Source organism: Megalobrama amblycephala, linkage group LG7 (assembly GCF_018812025.1).
Source record: "Megalobrama amblycephala isolate DHTTF-2021 linkage group LG7, ASM1881202v1, whole genome shotgun sequence".
NCBI lineage: Eukaryota > Metazoa > Chordata > Actinopteri > Cypriniformes > Xenocyprididae > Megalobrama > Megalobrama amblycephala.
In genome coordinates, this window is record NC_063050.1 from 42,368,142 (window position 1) to 42,390,584 (window position 22,443).

The 22,443-nt window shown below is 38.3% G+C and overlaps 2 protein-coding genes across 2 annotated transcripts; one reads left to right on the forward strand and one right to left on the reverse strand.

Moving 5' to 3' along the window:
• Window positions 1–1,664: 1,664 nt before the first annotated feature.
• LOC125272600 (zinc finger and BTB domain-containing protein 5) lies at window positions 1,665–16,663 on the forward strand. The gene is made up of 3 exons (XM_048197567.1): window positions 1,665–1,869; window positions 8,737–9,834; window positions 11,710–16,663. The coding sequence occupies exons 2-3, from the start codon at window positions 8,740–8,742 to the stop codon at window positions 12,742–12,744; spliced, it is 2,130 nt and encodes a 709-aa protein (XP_048053524.1). The 5' UTR covers window positions 1,665–1,869; window positions 8,737–8,739; the 3' UTR covers window positions 12,745–16,663.
• A 36-nt stretch (window positions 16,664–16,699) lies between these two features.
• grhprb (glyoxylate reductase/hydroxypyruvate reductase b) lies at window positions 16,700–21,533 on the reverse strand. The gene is made up of 9 exons (XM_048197568.1): window positions 21,267–21,533; window positions 19,901–20,031; window positions 19,751–19,823; window positions 19,560–19,676; window positions 19,395–19,483; window positions 19,188–19,292; window positions 18,950–19,085; window positions 17,655–17,785; window positions 16,700–17,554 (listed from the first exon to the last, which is right to left on the reverse strand). Exons 1-9 carry the CDS (start codon window positions 21,416–21,418, stop codon window positions 17,433–17,435), a joined length of 1,056 nt encoding a protein of 351 aa, XP_048053525.1. The 5' UTR covers window positions 21,419–21,533; the 3' UTR covers window positions 16,700–17,432.
• Window positions 21,534–22,443: the final 910 nt, after the last annotated feature.

A 22,443-nucleotide genomic window follows, 5' to 3' on the forward strand; every position in this document is an offset into this window, starting at 1 on the left:
TCATGCAGTGAGCATCACCTGGGCCAGCGTCCATCTCACCACAGCCAGGGAGGGACTCGCGTCTACAACTCACGGGAAGCTGAAGTGGACCCCATCCGACACCCACCTAGCGAAGCTTACACTATTGATCTTCACTGCTGTGAGAGATATAAAGCAGGGTTTCGCTGTAAGAGTAAGAGTGCTTCACCTGGTTAAAGGTGCTGAGGGAGTGAGAGCGCCACACCACCTGACGCCGTGGGTCATTCCCATAGACACCTCCCGACACCACCTAGCACCGTCCAAAAGAGCTATCCGTGAGAGAGCAGAACACAGAGACCCTCCATCACCCTCTGAGCAAACTTTTCTTGCTCTTCTGGCGATCTTAACTGCTGTGGAGAAGATATAGCAGCTTGTCGCTTCGGGTGCTTCAGTGGAAGACATTGGTTTTCAATCCTGGTCCCAGCTCGTTAAATGCTCCATGAACTGAACTGAGTCTGTCAGATAAGAGAGACAGAAAATGTGCAGAGCCGTGCCCCAAGACCAGGATTGAAGTGACACCGTATAAAGCTGGTTAAACTCTGAGCACGAGAGAGTTTCACTCGCTGTTATACAGGATTCTGCCTGTGACGTTGTGACGTTATGACGTGGAGTTTAGAACTTTTGACTGTCTCATCTCCTATGATTGCGCCATACACCAATGTAGTTTACAAACCGTGATTAAAAACACTTTGAGTCAAATATAATATCTCTGTTTGATGTTTACAGCTGTTTGAGGGTTATTTTATGGCACCAAAAACAGTAGGTTACCGAAAGGCTAAATATGTAGCCTGATGTCTATTCTAATTATACTTTAACAGTTTAACTAATCAAGAGCAAAATAAAGTATGTAGGCTATATTACATGATAAAAATACAGTTTTAAAGTTTTATAACATTTTTGTTCCTGAAATCCACCCTTCTGGTGGGATCAGTCTAATCCAGATTTTTTTTTTTTTTTTGATCAAATGTATCCCAATCTTGCTAAAAAAAATTTGAACAACACAAACTGATGATTTTATCCAGATCAAAACCAAGATTGGATTTTGTGATTTAATCTGATTTCAGAATCCCTTTATCTTTTTGAACAACCCATTTTCAAGATTTAATCCAATTCGATAGCCAAAATCCAATCAGATTACTTTTGAACAACTGGCCCCTGATCTCAATCCAAAAGAGTAGCCTATATTTGTGATGTGGTAGAACGAGATATTTACATTATGCATGTGTAACTGACAAAGTTTAGATGAGTATTATTACCAGTGGCAGTTTCTATACTTCTACTTCTTTATGTAAACGATGGATTTTTGCATTTTATGATAGTAAAATACACAAATGTGACATTTTAAAATCATTTATAAATAATGACAGTGTGAATTAGGAGTTTATGAATGAATGAACAGGGACTTCAGTAGCCTATGTAGTATGACTGACTTATTAAAATTCCGTGTAGGCTATACAGTCGAAGTCAGTGGTAACCAAAATTTTTGTATACCAACAATCTTCAAAATATCTTCTTGCAGAAGGTAGAAAGTCATACAGGTATGAAAACTACATGAGGGTGAGTAAATGATGGCAGAATTTTCATTTTTGGTAAACTATTTCTTTAAAAAAAATCACAGGAGCTCTATTCAGACCCTCTCCAGTACAGTAGGTGGCGGAATGAGATTCGTGTTCATGTTGCTCCTAGATATGAAGACGCGCCTGGGCAGCTGATGCGGTCTCCCCTGACCTGTCTTTATTGTATGTCTAACTCCATAGGCTAACTATCATGGGCAGTTTTTGCATGTATTTTTGGATGGTAACAAGAGGACAAACCCGGACTCTCTGAAGACGCCTGAGATAGACGTGAAAAGTAAGTGTGTTTCTGGACTATGTGAGATAACTGAGCTAGCAGCTAACAGAGTAGCATCGATCCTCCAGCATAACTACTTGCTTAATTTGTTAATTGCACCTTTAAACTATGAGCTGCTATCAGTCAGATCGCATCTCTGCATATGAATCGTTTTCCTTTTGTACACATAAAATGTGTTAATAGGACACCCAAACAAGCTTTACATTAAAGTCGTTCTTTGTCTTATTTTGCGGAACGTTCGGATTTATTGTGTTAACTAGTGACTTTATGTTTGAAAAGGATGTAAATGACATTTTTGTGTCATACTAGAGTTTTGACGCAAATGTTTCGCTCTTTGATTTAGTTTAACGCAAACTACTGATGATGGTCAGTAGATGTGCTGATAACTTTACCACTTGCAGAATTCACCATGGTAACCATAGCTTCCTCTGTACAGTTACTGCCATAAAACAAATCAAACAAGATGGCAGAGAGATTCTGAAAGATTCTTACTGTTTTTAATGTGATGATAAGGTGGAGACATCATATTGTGTAGTAGGTTTACTGTAGATTGTAGTAAATGTGGTATTTTGCTGTAAACTATTGTTAGTTACCATTATACTGTTTTTCTTTTATGGAACATTCAATAATAAATAATAATAATAATATAATAACGATAATAAATATAGTTGTAAGCAGCAATTATTGGACCATGCACAAAAAAAGCAAGCATGCATGGGAGCTTCAGAGCAACTGCAACAACTACTCCAACATTTTTAGATTATATTAGTCAAAATGACTGAAAAATAACAAATACAATCACTTGAAATATGATTAAATTGCTTATCACTTTTGACCAATAGGTGGCGTTGTTACCAAATTGATGTTGTGTGGTCAGTCTGAGGAGTTTGGTGTCAATCAGTCTATGGTGTCGATATGTCAAAATTAAAATTACTCCATGATTTACTCACCCTCAAGCCATTCTAGGTGTATATGACTTTCTTCGTTCAGACGAATACAATTAATATTAATACAATTAATTATTAATAATCACCCTGATGCTCCTAAGCTTTATAATGGCAGTACTTGGAAACCACCTGTTTGAAACTCAAAAAAGTACATCCATCCATCATAAATGTACTCCACATGGCTCTGGGGGATTAATAAAGGCCTTCTGAAGAGAAGCGATGCATTTGTGTAAGAAAAATATTCATATTTAACACGTTATAAAGTAAAAAAAACTAGCTTCCGCCAGACTGCCTGCAGAAAATGCAGTCTACATGGGCCTTTACAGCCTCAGAATCAGCTTGGCACCATGCCATCAAATTTGTTGATGTGCTATTTGAGAACAGCTTGGTCAATCAAGAAGCTTATAATAACTTTTTGCTGGCATGGTCTGAAGATGATAAAAGCCGATTATGGTTGAAATCAGACCAACAGTCTCGGAGGAGTTTGAAAAAGTAGGTTTTCAATGAAATTCAAAATGGTGGACTGTAGGGTTGCACGGTATATTGGTGCTATGATAGAATGGCAATACTAAAGGTTAAAGGTCCCGTTCTTCGTGATCCCATGTTTCAAACTTTAGTTGGTGTGTAATGTTGTTGTTAGAGTATAAATAAAATCTGTAAAATTTTAAAGCTCAAAGTTCAATGCCAAGCGAGATATTTTATTTAACAGAAGTCGCCTACATCGAACGGCCAGTTTGGACTACATCCCTCTACTTCCTTCTTTAATGACGTCACTAAAACAGTTTTTTGACTAACCTCCGCCCACAGGAATACACAAGAGTTGCGTTTGTAGAGTGTGTTTGTCGCCATGTCGTCGAAACGCTGTTATTTTCATCCCGCAGTCCAATCACCGGGTCTGATTCCGGCTCAAATTGATAGGGTAAAATTAAAGACATGTTTACAATAACACTGAGCGCGTGCATCTCCACGTTATGGTAAGAGGCGTGACCTTTCCGGGCAAGATGCGCTAAACTGCTGTCGAATCACAACACAGGAACCGCTGGCACAATCAGAACTCGTTACGTATTTCTGAAGGAGGGACTTCATAGAACAAGGAAGTCATCAGCCCGTTTTTATGACAGTGGAAACAGCGGTATACAGATAAGTAAATTATGTGAAAAATACTGTGTTTTTTTACACGCGAAACATGAACACATGTTATATTGCACACTATAAACACAATCAAAGCTTCAAAAAACCACGAATAACGGGACCTTTAAAAATAATGGCAATGCCAGTATTAGAGACTCCTAATTTGCTGTGGTTAATGTTCAGTCTGCCAACTATCTTGTGTGCCAAATTTCATCATTTTCCCGGAGGTGGTTCTATGGGCTGCCATAGACTTCAAGAGCGAAAGAAGGAAGAATAACAAGAACAGGTGTCTTTGCACCTTCGGTGCTTGGCCCCTAATAATAACAATAATTGTTGTAATTCTTATTGCATCTCTGTAACATTCCTTTATTTCAAAATACAACTTTCAGTGTGTCAGACAAATAATAACCAGAAGCACAGGCAGTCAGGTTAGACAGTCTCACATAATTAGTAGTTGTGACAAATGGTAGAAGGTTAATAAAAGGTTATTATTGCATGACTGCTTGAAGTGTTGGTTTATGAATGAATTTTCTGAAATTGCTCGATCTGCATCACAGACACTTTTTCTGAGTCAACCATGTCTGCACACTTTTAAATTTCTTTTAGAAATCATTATCATTATGTACTGTAGGACACTATAGGAAATCCAGACTGGTGTTCCATATGTAGTTGTTTTTTTCTCTCTTCTCCCTTTTAGGAGAATGAGGAGTGTGGTTAGTTAAACTGAATAATCTTTCAGTAAACCATTGATTGTTTTGAGTCATTTGCTATTTACTGTATTATGTGGTTTAATCAGATTTAGTGTGTTTGCTACAACAGGACAGGAAATGTGTTGGTGTTTGTTGCATGTATAAAATGTAAGATTATTTGATATATTGTCTGTTGTTTTTTTTACAATATTGCTACGTTTAAGTCTTTATTTGGATTTTTTGGAAATATTTCTCGTTTGCTTGCATATTAAGCACTATTTTTTTACATTTTATATTTATGTCTGTAGAAAACCAATAATAAACCAATATGAATAAGCCAAAATGAAAAGGATTCCCTGTTAATGTTTTTTTTCTACTCACCATTGTGTTAGCACTTTAGTCCACAAACCCTTAGAAGCATACCTGTCAACATTGGGATTTGTAAATAAGGGAAATTTTCTCCAGTTCTCTGACGCACAGTGTATACGTTAGCATTCGAATTTACTCACTTCATTTTGTTCACTCCTTGCAGATATAGTGCACTCAAATGCCATACACTATATAGGGATTAGTGAACGAGTGAGCGGTTTCAGACGCAGCTAAGAGGCGTTTCTCAATACCAAGTTCGCAAAGTTCGGACTTGGCAAGTTCGAATCAGGAGAACGAACTGCCGTGATTCTGCAAATTGCAAAGCAGCGTACTTGATAACGTCACTCAGCTCGCTCTGGCTTCTCCGGTTATCTCGGTATGTATATTTTAGGCAACAATAAAACAAAATTAGTTATAAAACACCACTCTGCCTCTTTTCGTTTTATTAAAAAAACAAAAAGAAAACATTAATAGCCTCACAAATGTGGTTCAGGCAACGCGTTCATTGATTATCTTCAATGATTGCACATATTGAGAAATGGCTAATTACTTCACTGGATGTTTTCTGACGTTTGCCGCCTGTACCGAGGAAAGATAAGTGTGCTCTACATACTCTATCAGCGTGTCTGGATGATGTGAAATCATGGATTTCCAAAAATTTTCTTCTCCTGAATTCAGATAAAACGTACTCTGTTACTAACGTAACCTCGGTTCCCTTAGATACAGAATGGAGTACTGTGTCGTCTGCCGTTTAGGCAAGACGCAATGGGGAAACTGAGGCCTTTTTTTAATCACGCAGTGAAAAACTGCACGGCCATTGGTTCGTGGAGTTTAAGAAAACTCCAGCCGGGAGTCGTGCGAGCCCGCTTAGCCCCGCCAAAATGGCCGGGGTCTTTGACAGAGCATCCGAGCAGAGCACTGAGGAGGGCTTGCACTGAGGAGGACTCTGTAGTCGTCCTCCCATTTCTATATATTCTTGGAGCCCCTTGGGGCCTAGAGCATATATAGGGAATGGGAAAAATACGTTATTACCTGGACTTTGATCAGGGCCATAAACGGGTACACATAAGCTGGTCACATTGGTGAGGCTTATGCAGAGAGAACCTGCGTTTGTAATGCAGGGACACTAGATTATAAAATCTGACAAAGGTGGATGGCGAGGCCCAGCCAGCCACCTCACAAATTTCCGCAATGGACACGCCAGTGGACCATGCCCAAGAAGAGGCCATGCCCCTTGTGGAGTGTGCTCTAAGACCTATGGGGCATTGTAGGCCCATAGGCCATCTGTAACAAACAGATGCTCCAGCACTCGGAACAGAACGGGGTGATGGGTGGCATAAATATTCATGAATAAAGCTCTTTAGACAAAATAGTTATGAGTCTCCATTTAGTAATAAGGGAGAACGAGCTGTTAGCACTGCATACATTAACGAGCTTTTAGCACTGCATTCAGCTGAGTGCTGTCAGTGCTATGTTTGCTCTCATAGCGTGCATAGATGGGGAATCCCCTTGCTGCCGGGAGGATGAGATGCGGGAATAGACCGGCATGAGCTCACCTAGCCCCTTTCAATCAGTTTTGTGATAGCATTGATCTTTTGTCTCAAGCCAGAGATAAAAAGAACAGTGGAGGTCAAGGGGAAGAGCCGTCTTCAGAGAAACGGTCTGTGAATGCCGCGCGGTGAGAGCGTCCATCTTCAAAGGAGGCGGCTTGCGGGGGCTTGGCCGGCAAGTGACGCACTCAGAAATTCTGCATTTTACCACAAACACCAATGAAATTGTTATTTTATAAGAAGCTTATTCCATGAGTCTCACCTAATAGTTACAGGGGAGATTGTCATGAAATAATGCTGTTAGTGCTGCACTCAGCTGAACCCTAAACAGCGTGTGACCGGCTGGACGGCTGGACTATTGCACCGGGAAATCCCCTGCTGCAGGAAAAGGGAGACACGTGGGATCTAGACCGTCGAGAACTCACTTAGTTCCATTCACTGGCCCTGTAACCCTTTGTTTCTCATCTCGGCTTGAGAGAAGAGAACAGTGGAAAACGAGGGAAGGAGCTGCTTTTTAGAAAAAGCAGTTTGTGAATGCGGCGAGGCTCGCGCTCTCATAGTGAGAGCGCTCGTTGTCAATGAACGCGGCTTGTGGGGCCAGCAAGCGAAACGCTCAGAGGTTCGGCATTTAACAACAAACACCAGAGAAATATGTTTTCAGAGTTAATATATTCCATGAGTCTCACCTGAGTACTTTTCTTAAACTCCACGAACCAATGGCCATGCAGTTTTCACTGCTTGATTAAAAAAGGCTTCAGAATCTGTGAAAACATGAGTTTCCCCGTTGCGTCTTGCCTAAACGGCAGACGATGCAGTATGGAGTGTAGTATCGAAAGGGAACGTTACTGTCTTCAGCCCTTCTGACTCCAGAACACAAAATCAAATTGATCTTGAGTCATTAAATTCATTTATCTCTCCCCATATGAGAAATCTGGGTGTGGTAATTGACAACTGCTTGAAATTTGACAAACAAATCAGCACTGTTGTTGGTTCAAGTTTTTTCTATCTTCGTTCTCTTTCGAAAATGAAATCTTTCCTTTCGGAGGGCTCTTTAGAGATTGCAGTCCATGCCTTCATTACATCAAGGCTGGACTATTGCAACTCCCTGTATTACGGTATCTCAAAGACCCAAATTTCTAGATTACAAGTGTTTCAAAATGATTTCTGAAGGGACGTAAAAAAATCGATCACATTACGCCCCTCTTGAGATCTCTACACTGGTTGCCTACCCATTACAGAATTGAGGATAAAATCTTACAACTTGTTTATAAATCTTTAAATAATCTAACTCCTTCTTATCTGACTAACCTACTTCACCCTTACACTCCGGTGAGAGGACTAAGATCGGATGGCAAATTACTCCTTAAGATCCCCAGAACCCGCCTAAAGACAAGGGGTAGTCGAGCTTTTGAAGTGGCTGGCCCACCACTTTGGAACAATCTTCCTAATTCTATTAGAATGGCTTCCAGTTTATCTGAGTTCAAATCATGCCTGAACTCATCTTTTCTCACTTGCATTTTGTAATATATATATATATATATATATATATATATATATATATATATATATGCTTGTATGTGTGTGTATATATGTGTGTATATTTCTCTGTTTTTTTTTGTTGTTTTTAATTGTTTCTTGCATAATTTATGTATATCTTTTTCTTATTGTTGTACAGCACTTTGGTCAGCCTGTGGCCGTTTTTAAATGTGTTTAAATAAAACAGCTAATGTTCTATATACTGCCACCTGCTTTACCGGAGGGAAATGTAGCAAACATATCAAACACACCCAGTGGGATTTTTTTTTTTATAGAAAGATTAAAAATACGGGAGAAATACGGGAAAATATTTAAACAGGATGATGACGGGATAGAATGGTAAAATACGGGAGAATCCTGGGGAAAAAACAGGAAGGTTGACAGGTATGCTTAGAAGTCTGATTCTGTATACACTATGCTGGATTATGTCTGCACTGAAAAATTGCAGTGAAGAAACAATTTTCAACAATTTTGCTAGTAAATTTCAAATAATTACAAAACAAAAGGCAAGTAACACATTAAATTAAACGTGAAATTGTGAAGTAAAAATCTGAAGTACTTTTTTGCAAGACATACTCCAATAATCCTTTTTTATTTACAACCTCAAACATTTCTCTTACATATCTATTCCTTATTTGTTCTCAGGTCATGGATTTCCCGGGGCACTTTGAGCAGATCTTCCAGCAGTTGAACTACCAGCGGCTGCATGGACAGCTGTGTGACTGTGTGATCATGGTAGGCAGCCGTCATTTCAAGGCCCACCGCGCTGTGCTTTCCGCCTGCAGTACGCATTTCCGAGCCCTGTTCACTGCTGCCGAGGGAGACGCCAGCACGAGGATGATCCACCTGGACTCAGAGGTGGTGACGGCTGAAGCATTTGCTGCTCTCATGGACATGATGTACACATCCACGCTGATGCTAGGAGAGAGTAACGTTATGGATGTCTTGTTGGCTGCTTCTCATCTGCATCTAAATGCTGTGGTGAAAGCCTGTAAGCACTACCTTACGACTCGCACTCTGCCCATGTCTCCTCCGGCAGACCGTGGTGGTCAGCATCACGCTGAGCAGCAACAAGCAGCAGCGGCTGCAAACTCTCATCTCCAGCGCTCATTTCTGCTGCAACAGCTCGGTTTGAGCTTGGTCAGTTCTGCCCTGAGTGGGGCTGAAGATGGGGGAACAGGGACCGGGAGGAGAACGGGTTCAGGGTGCGGTAGCGGGTTAGTGGATCAGCATGGTTCTCACCCGACACGCCGCTTCCTGAAGCGCAAACAGCCCTTGTCTATGATCGCTCCGGAGCGAGGGAGGCCGCGCCTCTCCTCACAGATGGAGGGGATTGTGGGGGAATCGGAGGGCCGAGAGGGTGGAGAGGAGCTTCTGTCTCCAGATTCCCACAGTAAGATGGTGGATGAGGTCATTGCTGGGGTCATTCCGGGGGATGATGGAGGTTTACTAGAGCAAGATGAGTACCGAAGGGGACTGACCCATGAAGACATGCAACTTCCCAGTCAGTCAGATGGAGGCAGGGGAGCAGGACCGGAAAAAACGTTGCTGTTGCCGCATAAAGAGGAGTACCCTGATGCGAGCCATCACCATAGCGAGGGGATAAAGATAAAGACTGGAGGTGAGGAAGAAGAGGAGCAGCAGCAGCACATGCAGGTTGTGGTGAAGAGTGAGCCACTGAGTTCTCCCGAGGCTGTCGATGAGACTAGCGATGTTACCTCTCAGGCAGAAGGGAGTGACCAGGTAATTGTTTTTGATACTAAGCTAGTGGGACTGTAACATATTTTGTTACTGGATTTTTAGGCACACATGATTTGTGAGTGTTTTGCCAAATTGTCCAGGCTAAGTTAGTATTTTCTATTTTGGTTCCTGAATTTCCTCATGAAACAAACTGCATACCTTTCCATATTAGAAAAAGTAATATTCATTGTAGATCTATAACCATTTTCAAAAGGAAATGCTGTAATTTATGATTTTCTTCATATATTGTTCCTGAAAAAAATATATACACTACCATTCAAAAGTTCAGGGTCAGTAAATTTTTTCTTTTTGAAAGAAATGAATACCTTTTTATTCAACAAGGACACATGAAGTTGATCAAAAGTCACAGTAAAGAAGACCAGCATTACTTTTTTTTTCAACATGATAATAAGATATGTTTCTTGAGCAGCAAAGCGACATAGAATGATTTCTGAAGGATCATGTGGCACTGAAGACTGGAGCTGAAAATTGCCATCGCAAAAATAAATTACATTTTAAAATATATTAAAATAGAAAACAGTTATTATTAATAATATTATTTCACAATTTTACTGTTTTTGACTTTTTTTTTTTTTTTTTTTTTTTGACCATTCTAGTAGATAGGAGCTATACTTCTATGTGTATTGCCTACTTAGAAAATAGTTGCCAGGGTGTTACCAAGATGGACTTGGTAAATATTTAGTAAATACTAGTACTTACTTAGTAAATACTTAGTATTAGTAAGTATTAGTACTTTGTAAATAATACTTAGTATTATTAAGTAGTTTGGGTGGGCGATAAACTGAAACAGATTAGACACGATTAATAGATTTATTAGTAGAGATTTTGGACTGTCTTATTTATTGCGGTTACACTCACGTGACGTTGCTGTGCTAGTACGCAGTCACAAAAGCTTATCGTTTACATGCGTTTTAAAGTATTTCAGTTTAAAAACAAGTGATTTTAAACCATTGAAGCACAGTAAGCAGCAAAAGACAACTCATTTCGCTATATGCACGTGCTGTCAGAGAGTTTCTCAGCGACGTCTGAGAGACGCGCACACACAAAGCCGCGTGTGAGAACTGAACTGAGTGCTTTTTGACAACTAATTGGCCTTGAACAGTCAAACACAAACACTTGTATGTCAAAGTGACCATGTCTTTGCAAGTAAATACAGTCATTTATGTATTAGTGAATGTAAACAGTTGAGAACAAAAACACGAGTATATTGGATCCGTGCAGTCGGTCTTAAAGTGATAGCATCCAAATGTACCTGCTGTTGTTATTGATGTTAATCAAGCAACAAAAAAGAGAAAATTTCTCACTGCTCTTGACTGAATCACTTTTGTAACTTTAATAGGAATAAATGTATATTTAATTTACAGTGTTTTATTTTATATATACACACACATACATACATACATACATACATACATACATACATACATACATACATTTGATTACTTTAAACAATTTATGTGGTATTTCTATATAGGCCTATCTAGTGCTTGAAGTTTTTCAGGCAGGTCTATTTCATTTGTGTCTTTGTTCTATTGTAGTTTTCCTGTATGGTTGTAATTATTAGTTTTTTTTTGTTCTTTCTTTATCACTGTTTACTTGTCTTCAGTAAGCTCGAGTTTAGTTTTTTTTTTTTTACTTAGGGTAGTATTCGATTTTTGTGATATTGGAAATGGTGACAAGAATTATAAAATTTCAATGGTAAAGAAAAAGCAAAAACAATTTTGATATAACCTTATTTAAAGCAAAAATAACTATATTGTGATATATATTACCGTGAAATAAAATTACTTGTATCATGATATAAAATTTTCATCATATTGTCCACCCCTACTTAGTAATAATGTGATGTTTCCTCAGGTGGAGCCAGTTGGAGAAAAGCTGGAGCTGAGTCCAGAGGGCAGCGAGCGCAGCTTCTCCGATCCCCAGCCCAGCTCTGAGCTATTGATTAAAGGGAACAAGGGATTAGGAGCAGCGGAAGACAGAGGAAGAGGAGAGGACCTCTCCTGCAGTGATGCTCTGGAGCCCTCTTCCGGATTGCATATCTCCAGTTTCCTCAGCACAAAGGCCTTTGCTGGCAGAGGGCCATCATCCAACCTCGCCCATAGTGTTGATAATGTTCCCAACACTACAACCGGAGAGTTTCAAGCAGACCACGATTCTGCTCGCTTCTTCCTCCCTACTGATTCCATCAACACTGCATCTTCCTCTCTGCACCTTCTTCCAGGCGAGTCGCAGGTCTGCTCTGACTTGCAGCCAGAGTCCCTCCTTCTACGGCCACTGCATGATGGAATAGCATCATCCTCTTTGTTAACGCCGTCACGTGGTGGATCGGTGGACCAGCTTGCGCTCGAGTTCCAGCGCAACATTTTGGGATTACAGACGTTCTCTCGTTCATCCAGGGGTGGCGCTGCAGGGTGCCACTCATACCGGCGCATCGCTCCCAAAGTTCCGCCAGGGGGTGCTTCAACGCTTACAGATGGCCCTCAGCAACTTGACGTTGCTTCCTCGTCCTCATCCTCCTCAATGCTTCTTAATGGAGTAAACTTTGAGGGTTCTGTCAATGTGGGTCAAAACGGTGGCAGCTCCAACTTGAACCCTCTACCCCAGTTGACAAGAGCCTCTGCAGATGTTCTGTCAAAGTGTAAAAAGGCACTATCCGAGCACAACGTGCTAGTGGTGGAAGGCGCCAGGAAGTATGCCTGCAAGATCTGCTGTAAGACGTTCCTCACTCTGACAGACTGTAAGAAACACATCAGAGTTCATACGGGAGAGCGCCCATATGCCTGTCTGAAATGTGGCAAACGCTTTAGTCAGTCTAGTCACTTGTACAAGCACTCAAAAACAACCTGCTTACGATGGCAGAACAGTGATATGTCTAATGCCCTGCTCTAATTCATCACATTCGCAGTCACTCCAAAGATGCCATACAAGGATGACTGGTTGCCACCAGTCAGTTTCTCTTTTGTGTGGGCAGACCTGTACACCATAATCTCACATCCACCATTACAGTAGCTCTAGTAACTTTTTTAAGTGTTTCAACACTGTTGTATGTTGTTAACATGCTTCCAATTAACATGCCGTTGATGGTACAAATTAAATGGATAGCTCACCCAAAAATCAAAACTAACCTGACTTACTTACTTCTGCAGAACACAGATTTAAAAAAAAAAAAAAAAAAAAAAAGTGTGTATGAGTGTTTTTCTTTTTGGTCCATACAGTAAACATCAGTTTTAATATTATGGACAAATACAGTTGAATCGTTTTTCAAAATATCATCTTTTGTGTTCAGCTGAAGAAAGAAATTCATACAGGTTTGGAACAACATGAGAATTTTCATTTTTGTGTGTACTATCCCGTTAGGTTCACTGTGAATTTTTTTTTTTTTTAAAAGAATGGTAATGGAGAGGTCTGCTCTAAGCATTGCAAGCAGATGTCAGACAGAACCTTAGTAGCTGAATCCTGGATCATGATGATCAGAAGCTTTGAGTTTCAGTCCCTCTATGGAAGTTATTGTTGTATTGTCAGCTGTGTATTGTTGAAGTATTTTTGCTTCTGTTTACCATTAGGCCAGTGGTTCTCAACCAGGGAGCCGGGGTGAATTTGCAAACTTCCGGGAAACCCTTAAAATGATTGAAATTGAGTTATATTAACAATCGTGATACTTAGATACTTAGAATAAAGATGTACAACATTAAACTTTAATTTTTTACTTTATTAGTATAGAAGTACATGTCAGCTTAAATAGGTGGGCCTTCAAAAATTGTCTAAAAAGATGAGAACCACTGCTTCAAGCGGTGTTCCAAAACCAAGCGAGCTGCCTGGCTGTCCACTGTCTTCTAAGGCAGCATCCTAACTGAAATGGAACCTCACATTGGGACATAGACAGTTGCTTTGTGCGCCACACATAACGACTAACGTTTCAGAGCTCCAAAGGCAGGAATGAGCAGCTCCAGTCCTTGAGGGCCACTAGCCAGTTTAGCTCTATCCCTAATCAAACACCCCTGCCTGTAATTTTCTTGTAATCCCGAAGACTTTCAGGACCGGAGTTGCCCATCCTTGCACTAAAGTGAAATGGTGATGGGAGGAAAAAATATTTAAGTGCTGCTTACATTCACACGTGAAACTTTTTTTTGCCCCTGCAAAAAAAAAAAAAAAAAAAAAATGTTGCATTTTCGCACAAAACGTTTGGATTCTCTTGCAAAAATGTGGTGTTCTTGCAAAAGTTTTCATTTCATTCCCCTGAGAAACTTTGCATTTACTTGCAAACTTATATTTCAATGCATTTGTGTCCGCTAATGCAAAGTTTCTCAGGCAAACAGAAACTTTTTGCGAGAGAATGCAAAGTTTCTTGGAGGAACGCAAAAGTTTTTGTGAGCTAACACGAAAGCACTGAAATATAATTTTTCCTCCTATTTAATTTTCCCCTATTACCATGTCCCTTTAGGGGCTGTGTATAACTTAAAGTCCACTGGAGTCAACTTTTGATGTAAAGTCCTCTTTTAAGTTAGAAGACCCTTTAAAAGTCAGTTCACTCAGCAGCTATATTTGGCAGCTATTTTCCTAGATCAAGTCCTGTCAACTTGATGTCCCCTCACATTTAAATAATTCATATGTTTTACAGAATCTGTCCAAATGTTGTTTCTTATGCTAAAATAGCGCTAAAAAGTTTCAAAAAAGATTTCAGGTTGGTACCAGTGCGCATGGTCTATTCTAAGCCGATTGCCGACTGGGTCTTTTATTTAGAAGGATGGGACTTATTCCATCATATTTTGCATTGCACTTTCTCTCGTTCATAGTAATATGAGTACATCATCTTGGTTTGATGTTAGAATGTTGCTAAATAGCATTTTTTTTTAAATATATTTTAATCAGTATTTTTTCAGTATATCTATAATCACGCATCTGTTTTGGATGCATTTTCTTCCAGTGAGCTTGGCGCAATGCATTCTGGTATTGCCTTTGTCGTGCAGGATTCATGTGATTCTGCTTTAGAATTTGGGCAGAATCATCAGCCTTCACATTAAGAAACTGCCTTAAAAAACTGTCTAGGTTGTAAGCTTGCAAGGTTTTGGAACACCGCTGATATGTAGCAAATGGTTTAATAGATGAGTAGCCTACCAGAAACACTACTGGTACACTTTTACGGTTAAAAGGTCAAATAAAATGCCTTCTATTATAAGGCAAAATGTGAAACAAGTAAGGCTGACCATATGTGGAAATAAATCAAAAGTGACGAAAGCCTTGTTGCCCAGATGTCTCTAAACTAATTAACACCTAACTCATACTAACACCTAATGATTAAACACTATTTGGTGTTTTCTATGGACCACAATTATTATCTTGTATTTTTGAAAATATTGTGAAAATGTGGTATTATGATCAAAATTAAGGCTATTTCCTTTTGCACAGAAGAGGTGAATGTAGGAACATTTTGACTTATAGCACTGTGTATTTGTGCCTTTTTCTATTGTATTCAGATGTTCTTATATTGATAAAGGCTGTGCAGATAGAAAGCATAAACAAAGCATTGCATAGATGGACTTTCAGCGTGTTTCGCTTCTGGTAAAGCTTACATTGATGCCTCTGTGGCTGAAACTGCTATTAGTGCTGAGAGAATAGACTACAATGTTTATGGCTACTCATTTTCCATATTAGCTCAAGCACATGCTTGGTGGTTACGTTCATTTTAAAGAATTTGAGCAAAATCAAGTGGTAGCTATTAGTCAGGTTGTCACTTTAGAAAAGGGTGTTAATACATTCATGTGCCTCTTTTGACCTTCCAGAGCACAGAGCGAATGTTAGTGAAAGAAAATGAACTTTTATGTAAAAATTGCACCTTCAGTCTTTAAGGCTGTAATGTTTTATGGTTTGTGGAGTAAGTAATCATAGGATTTTAAAATCGATCCGTAATTTGCTGTAAATAAAAATAGATGTTCAGTCTTTGTATTAGTGGTTGTTTATGGATACTGTTAAGAGTTAATATTATATTATGGTCTTGTCCTAGTATTTTGTGAGAAGTGTTGTCTTCTGTCATGTGTTTGATGCTGTACTGAGAGGAGTCCTTAAATACTCTTAAGTATAACCATTAAGATTTAAAAGCTGCTTTTATAAACACATTCCAACCTGTAAATAAGCTATCTTACTGTAGATTTTTGCATTTTATTTATGCCATCTTTTATTTGACCATAGTAATGCCTTTTATGGTAATGCTTGGTATGGTAATATGGTAATGCTTTTATGCTAAATATTGCCCCTATATGAAATCTTGTTTGATTGGATTAACTCGAAGGGACTGAATATGGAAAATCATAACCTAACCCCTTACTGAAGACTGCACATTAATCTAAAACAAAATGGACACATTTAAGTTTATAAATTATTGTACTTTTATTTTTTCAAATTATTGAAATTGTGTAATTTTTTTTATTTTTATTTTTTTACATGAATCTTAAAACATGAGTGTTTATGCAACAGTTCTGTTACATCATTTCTAGTATAATCAAAATATACTAGGGATATCAGAAATTCAAAACCAGTTTAAACTTTCAGTTTACACATTATTTGTCACAAAAAAGATGACCTTAAATGTATGTACATATCATGTGTTAACTGTAACAGTAGTCATAGATGACTGTTCCTTTAAATTAATTGAATCACAAATCACAATGATTTTTTTTTTCTTCAGATCTAGAGATGCCAAAAGTGAAGGAATTAATGTGAGTTTGTGTAATGGCTATTAATCGCACATTGTTAGAACACTCCTTTTTTGTACTGGTTTAAAAAAATTAGGTAAATAAAATCATGAAGAATACTAGACATTCTCTCTGTGTTTTCATTAATGTGTTTGTTTTTGTCCGGTTTGAAAAGGAAAGACTAAAAAGTACTAAACTTGCAAAATATTTAAGAACCTAAAGACTTGCATGGATCTTGCTGGTCTTTGCTGAGTTTGCTCTTTGTAGATCATTGATCTCAGACTGTGAACCTTGTCTGTGTACTCTCAAACACTGGTCTTTTGATGTTAGAACACAAACGTGGGTTCTGCATTGTTATTTTAAAGGGAAAGTTCACACAAAATGACAATTCGGTCTCTATATACTTAACCCATTTGCTGTTATGTCCAGTTATGTTATGTCTAGTAAACTATGTCCAGGTAGCTTCTTATTTATATGACATTTATGCCCTACTTGTGACATTTATGGGCTAAATTTGTTGTGATTTTTTTTTTTTTTTGTAGGGATATATAATGAGCATCACAATTATTTATATATATAAACACATTTAAAGCATTTAGTTTAAATTGTTAGTGTATTATTTTTAATCCACTTAGACAAAATAAAATAGGATTTTAATATAGGCCATTTATCAGTTATAGGCCTTAATATGAAAGTAATTAATTTGGCTTTTTTTGGAGCTATGGTCACTGTATACTGTTGTTTAGAAAAGAGCTGTGAAGATTTTTCAAAAATTCCTTGAAAAAACAATAGCATACAGGTTTGGAACAACAGGAAGGCGAGTAAATAAAGACACAATTTTCACTCTGGCAAGAACTATTCCCTTAACTGGTTCTATGGTGTCTCTTTCTACAGTTTAAGTTCTTTAGGCATGGGTTCTCCTCTGAGTCCAGCCAGCAGGTTATTGGCAGCAAGAGCAGACATGGCATTCCGTGTCGTATAGGAAGCACTGGCAATGTGGGGAAGAATCACTGCAAATACAAACATAAACACAGAATACTCGAATGTTTTCAGAGAAGACCTGCATCAAATACTTCAATAAAATACATACATGCACACAGGCATGCTCACCACAGTTTTTGAGTGTGAAGAGAGGATGGTGTGTGGGCAGCGGTTCAGGTGTGGTGACATCAAGCCCGGCTCCAGCAATCAGACCAGTGGACAGGGCTTCATACAGATCCTCCTGATTGACCACTCCCCCTCTTTACAAGAACAACACAGAGTCATGCAGTCAAGGGCCTTTCTGAAAATACTGTTATACACCAGTACTGTGGTTATGTTACTTTGAAGTGAATGCTTAAAAATTCTATAAATTAGTTAATTTTGATGCTTTCATTTTTGAGGGTACTATTCCAAAAGTGGCAGTGATGTATGTCTTTATACAGGGTGTATTAAAGATGCCCATATGTCATGCACCATTCACCAGTGCTTACTTTAAAGTCGGCATGAAAAGGAAGTTGCAATAGTCTTCTCCTCCCCATTGTATATCAGAGTGAAATGGTTTCATGAACAAGAAAATATATGTAGGGCAGGACTTGTTTTTGTCTATCAGGAATTGATTGGATTGTTGGAATGCTTGCTATTGCTGTGATCTCATATGAGTGACAGGTTTTCCCGCCCTTGTGCCAGTAAATGCGTCTTCAAAGAAGAGATGAAATGTTGCTGCAAATGGGAAGGGATTTATTTTAAAGATTATGAGGGCACATTAAAAAATATATTTGCAGGGATAAATCATTTATAAATACTGCAATATTCCATAAAAAACAAAACAAGAAGTGTACATTTTGACTTGTGCACATGAGTAGGCCATACAAATGCTCACTTTCCAGTGATATTCACTGCAAGACAGCAGTAGGGCAGCTTAACATGTAAACAGTGTGTTGATCAGTTTATTAGACCTTGCATTTATATATCCTGACGATTTAATATTAACTTTTAAATATACTATTGTTCATTGTTAATTAATGTTTGTTCATAATACGTTATTGTCAATTTATAAAACTTCAAATTTGTATTAGAAATGTAGAAAGAATCAGTATTGTTATTGTTGACTAAAACTAAAATCACTTTAGTTCATTGAAATAAAGTTGAAATAAAATATAAATATTAGATGACACTTAAACTTTAAAAACATGGCAACTAACTGAAATGAGGTTGAAGTACTAAAATTATTAAAACTGAAATAAAAATAATTAAAGCTAAATAGAAATATAAAAATAAACTAATAAAAAATGATAAAAGCACATAAAGATTACTAAAAGTTATATAACAAATATAACGATAAAAGATAATTCAAAATATTAATAAATACTATATAATGGTAAATAAATAACGAAAATAATTGGGGTGTATTACAGTAGCATTACCTGCTTGTATTGATGAAGATGGCATTTTTCTTCATCTTGGAGAAGAGATTCCAATTGCAGATCCCATGAGTCTCTGGAGTCAGAGCACAGCATATGGCCAGGAAATCAGACTGCTTGGCCAACTCATCTAAAGAGACTGATCGCACACACACACACACACACACACACGTTCATTTGTTTTCTACCTTGTATCACAAACTCTCATGAAGGTTTTGTGAAGGTTCTGAGATCTTCCTACCATATTCTGCCTCTATCATTTTTGCGAGCTCAGGTCTCGGCTCTACATCTGTGTAGATGAACTTCTTCACCTTAAATGGCTTCAGACGCTCGGCGATAGCCACACCTACACACAAATATACACCACACAACCTCAGTTTAACCAACACCCTGAACTAATAAATCATTCAAAAATTATATGGAGTCATAAGGCCACTCTATTCCTTACCAATCCTCCCAAGTCCCAAAATGCCAACTGTGCTGTTTGCTAGTTCATGCCCACACAGCCATAAAGTTCTCCAAGTACCCCAGCCACCCCTAAACACAAGTATAAATCAGTATGGATCAGTGCATGATTAACCATCAAATGTGTGAGTGCTTTTAGTTTTAGTACGTTTTAGCCTCATGTGTGGCCTCAATGAGTCTTCTGGATGTAGCGAGTAACAGGGCAACAGTCAGTTCAGCCACAGCGTCAGTCAGTACATCCGGAGTATATCCTACACGGATTCCCCTGGAAACACACAAGCCCACATAAACAAAGCACATTTTAAGAAATTCATATCCAAATTTACTCACACAACTGACCTTTTCTTGAGTTCATCCAGAGAAAGATGATCAAAGCCCACTGACATGGTGCTGAGGACTTTTAGATTTGGACCTGCATTATTGAAACACACACGTCTCTGAATTTGTCCGTTTTTGTTCCAACCTAATGATCATGCATTGCAAGCTAACCTGCAGCGTCCAATAGCTGTGCATCAATCTTCTCTGTGAGTACACACAGTATTCCATCGCAACCTTTGACCTTCTTCAGCAGCTCCACTCGGGGCACAGGGTCATCAGAGTCCCACATCTCAAACTGCACCCTGGGATTGTGTGGGTAGAATTGAGAGAAGGTTATGAAGAGTGAGAAATGAGAAGAGAGCAGTTCATTGATTTGGCTCAATTAAATCTCCATAAACTGATCAAAACTGATCCTCAAAACAAAGTTGAACAGACTGAAATGGCAGATTGTCAAAAGATGATATTTTTTGTTTTCTTGAGCCCAAAAATAGAAATGAGTCTGTGAGTAATGTTCAGAATGAGAATGCTCAGCTAGTTGGTTTTGTATTAACTTTTTCTCCCTCAGTTAGTCTACTTATCTTTAACTTAGCAGAGTTTCCAGTTGACAAATGTTGAACAAGTGTTTGGTTTGGAAAATATGTACCTTATTACTGCTTTAGTGAGCTAAACTTGGCCGTCTCCATGTTTCATAGGCCTACACGTAAATATAATTAATTACATTTCTAGGGTACAGCGTTTTATTCAAGATGATCAATAGTTTTTCAGTAACTCTGAATAAGCGAAAAAATATTATGTGTTGGTGTGAAGAGTACCTTGATGTTGGGCCAAAGATATTCTATGGTCAAAAAGGCCACTTAAATACACAGTTATGGTGAAATTTCGCGGGCAAAAACGTCCATTGTCTATAGTTTAGTGATATATGAAGCACAGCTCACACAAAAGTCACGGTCAAAACAAGTTCGCCGAACAATGTTAAAATGTCACTACACCTTCATTTTTAGATAAAGCTATTGGTAACACTTTACAATAAGGTCTAATTTGTTAACATTTGTTAATACGGTAACAGCAATTAGCAATATTTCCATAGCATTTATTGACCATTGTTAATGTTAGTAAAAAAAAGTGCAATTGTTCAGTTGCGATGTTAACAGCTAGGCCTGCTTTTGATCTAAATTGAAGCCTATTAGTAAATGTTGAAATTAACATTAACTAAGAATAATAAATGCTAGAAGGATTGTTCATTGTTACTTTATGTTCACTAATGTAACTAATGAAACCTTATTGTAAAGTGTTAGGCTGCCCATTTGAATCAGGATTAAAAATAACATTTTTGACGTTGTGTTGCTCAATCAATAGGTTATTTAAAAAATATATTATTTAGCCTATTTATTTATAAACTTTGCGGCCAGAAAAAAGGGTCTAAATAGGCCTATAATAACCTACATTTTACGCAAAAAATAAAAATAAATATAATCAGCGTGGAATTAAAAACAGGTTTTACGAAGCTAATTGGTGTATGGTGACTGCTTCAACCTACTGTCCGGATTTGCGGAGAATGTCCAGTCCGTCCGGCGGCACCTTGCGCGTCACATAAACTTTGGGTAACATGGACATCGCGCGATGAAATCCGGAGACGGTACACGGGGCGATCTTCTGCAGTCTCCCGAGCGCTGTTCTGCTGCACCACATTACGAGCAATATTTGGTAAACTAAAGACAGAAGCTGGAAGAGGCAGCAAGTGCAGTGTGTGGACAGTTTAGGGGGAGGAAACGAATGGGTGGTGTGTGTGTCAGTCTCAGTCTCTCCACACAACATGAGTTGAGCCAGAGAGCAAATATGTAAGATAAAAATGTTTTTTGTTTGTTTATTTGTTTTACATTCCAAAGTACCATAACTAACCACTAAGCGCAGTGTATGTCTCAATTTCTGGTATCAATGGCTATTGATTTTGTTTCAGTCAATCATTAATCAGGGTCAAAAGCAAATGTGTAATGTAGGCTAATTCATGAAAAGCAATGAATGCTGAAATACACTTTAACCAAATAGATCTTATTGAAAAAGAAATAGAAAAAAGATTGAAATTTTGAAAAGTTAATGTCTATTTATATATAGACATTAACTTATAAGCACATATGTCAAAATGACAAAAAAAGAGAGAAAGAAGTCAAATAGTTTTATGTGTGTGTTACTGTAGGCCTATGTGTTAAAATCACTGGTGCAAGATCTGATTTTGAATATAATTTTCTGGAGTGGCTGACAGTTCAAGGCTGCTCCACTTCTATGCACCTTCTGAGTTGGTGTGTGTGTGTGTTCATATGTTTCTGGTCAATGGTTGATAGGTCAAACACACATTTTTTGTCCGTTCCTGAACTAGGCGGTCTCGTGCTGAAACACCGGATATTGAGTAGGCCTATACATTAACGCACATCAAACATCCCAACTCTATATTAAAGGTGCAATATGTAATATTTTTGCAGTAAAATATCCAAAAACGACTAGGCCAGTGTTATATATTTTGTTCACTTGAGTACTTACAATATCCCAAATGTTTCCAACTATTTGTAAATCGTGAGAAAATGGCAATTTTAACCAAGGCTCCGAGATGTGTGAGGAGTCGCGTGTCAATTGCGTCATACCCGCGTTACCCTCGGTTTCCGGTTTTATTTTGTAGTAACCATGGAAACACCAAAGACGCTCTAATATATTATGCGTTT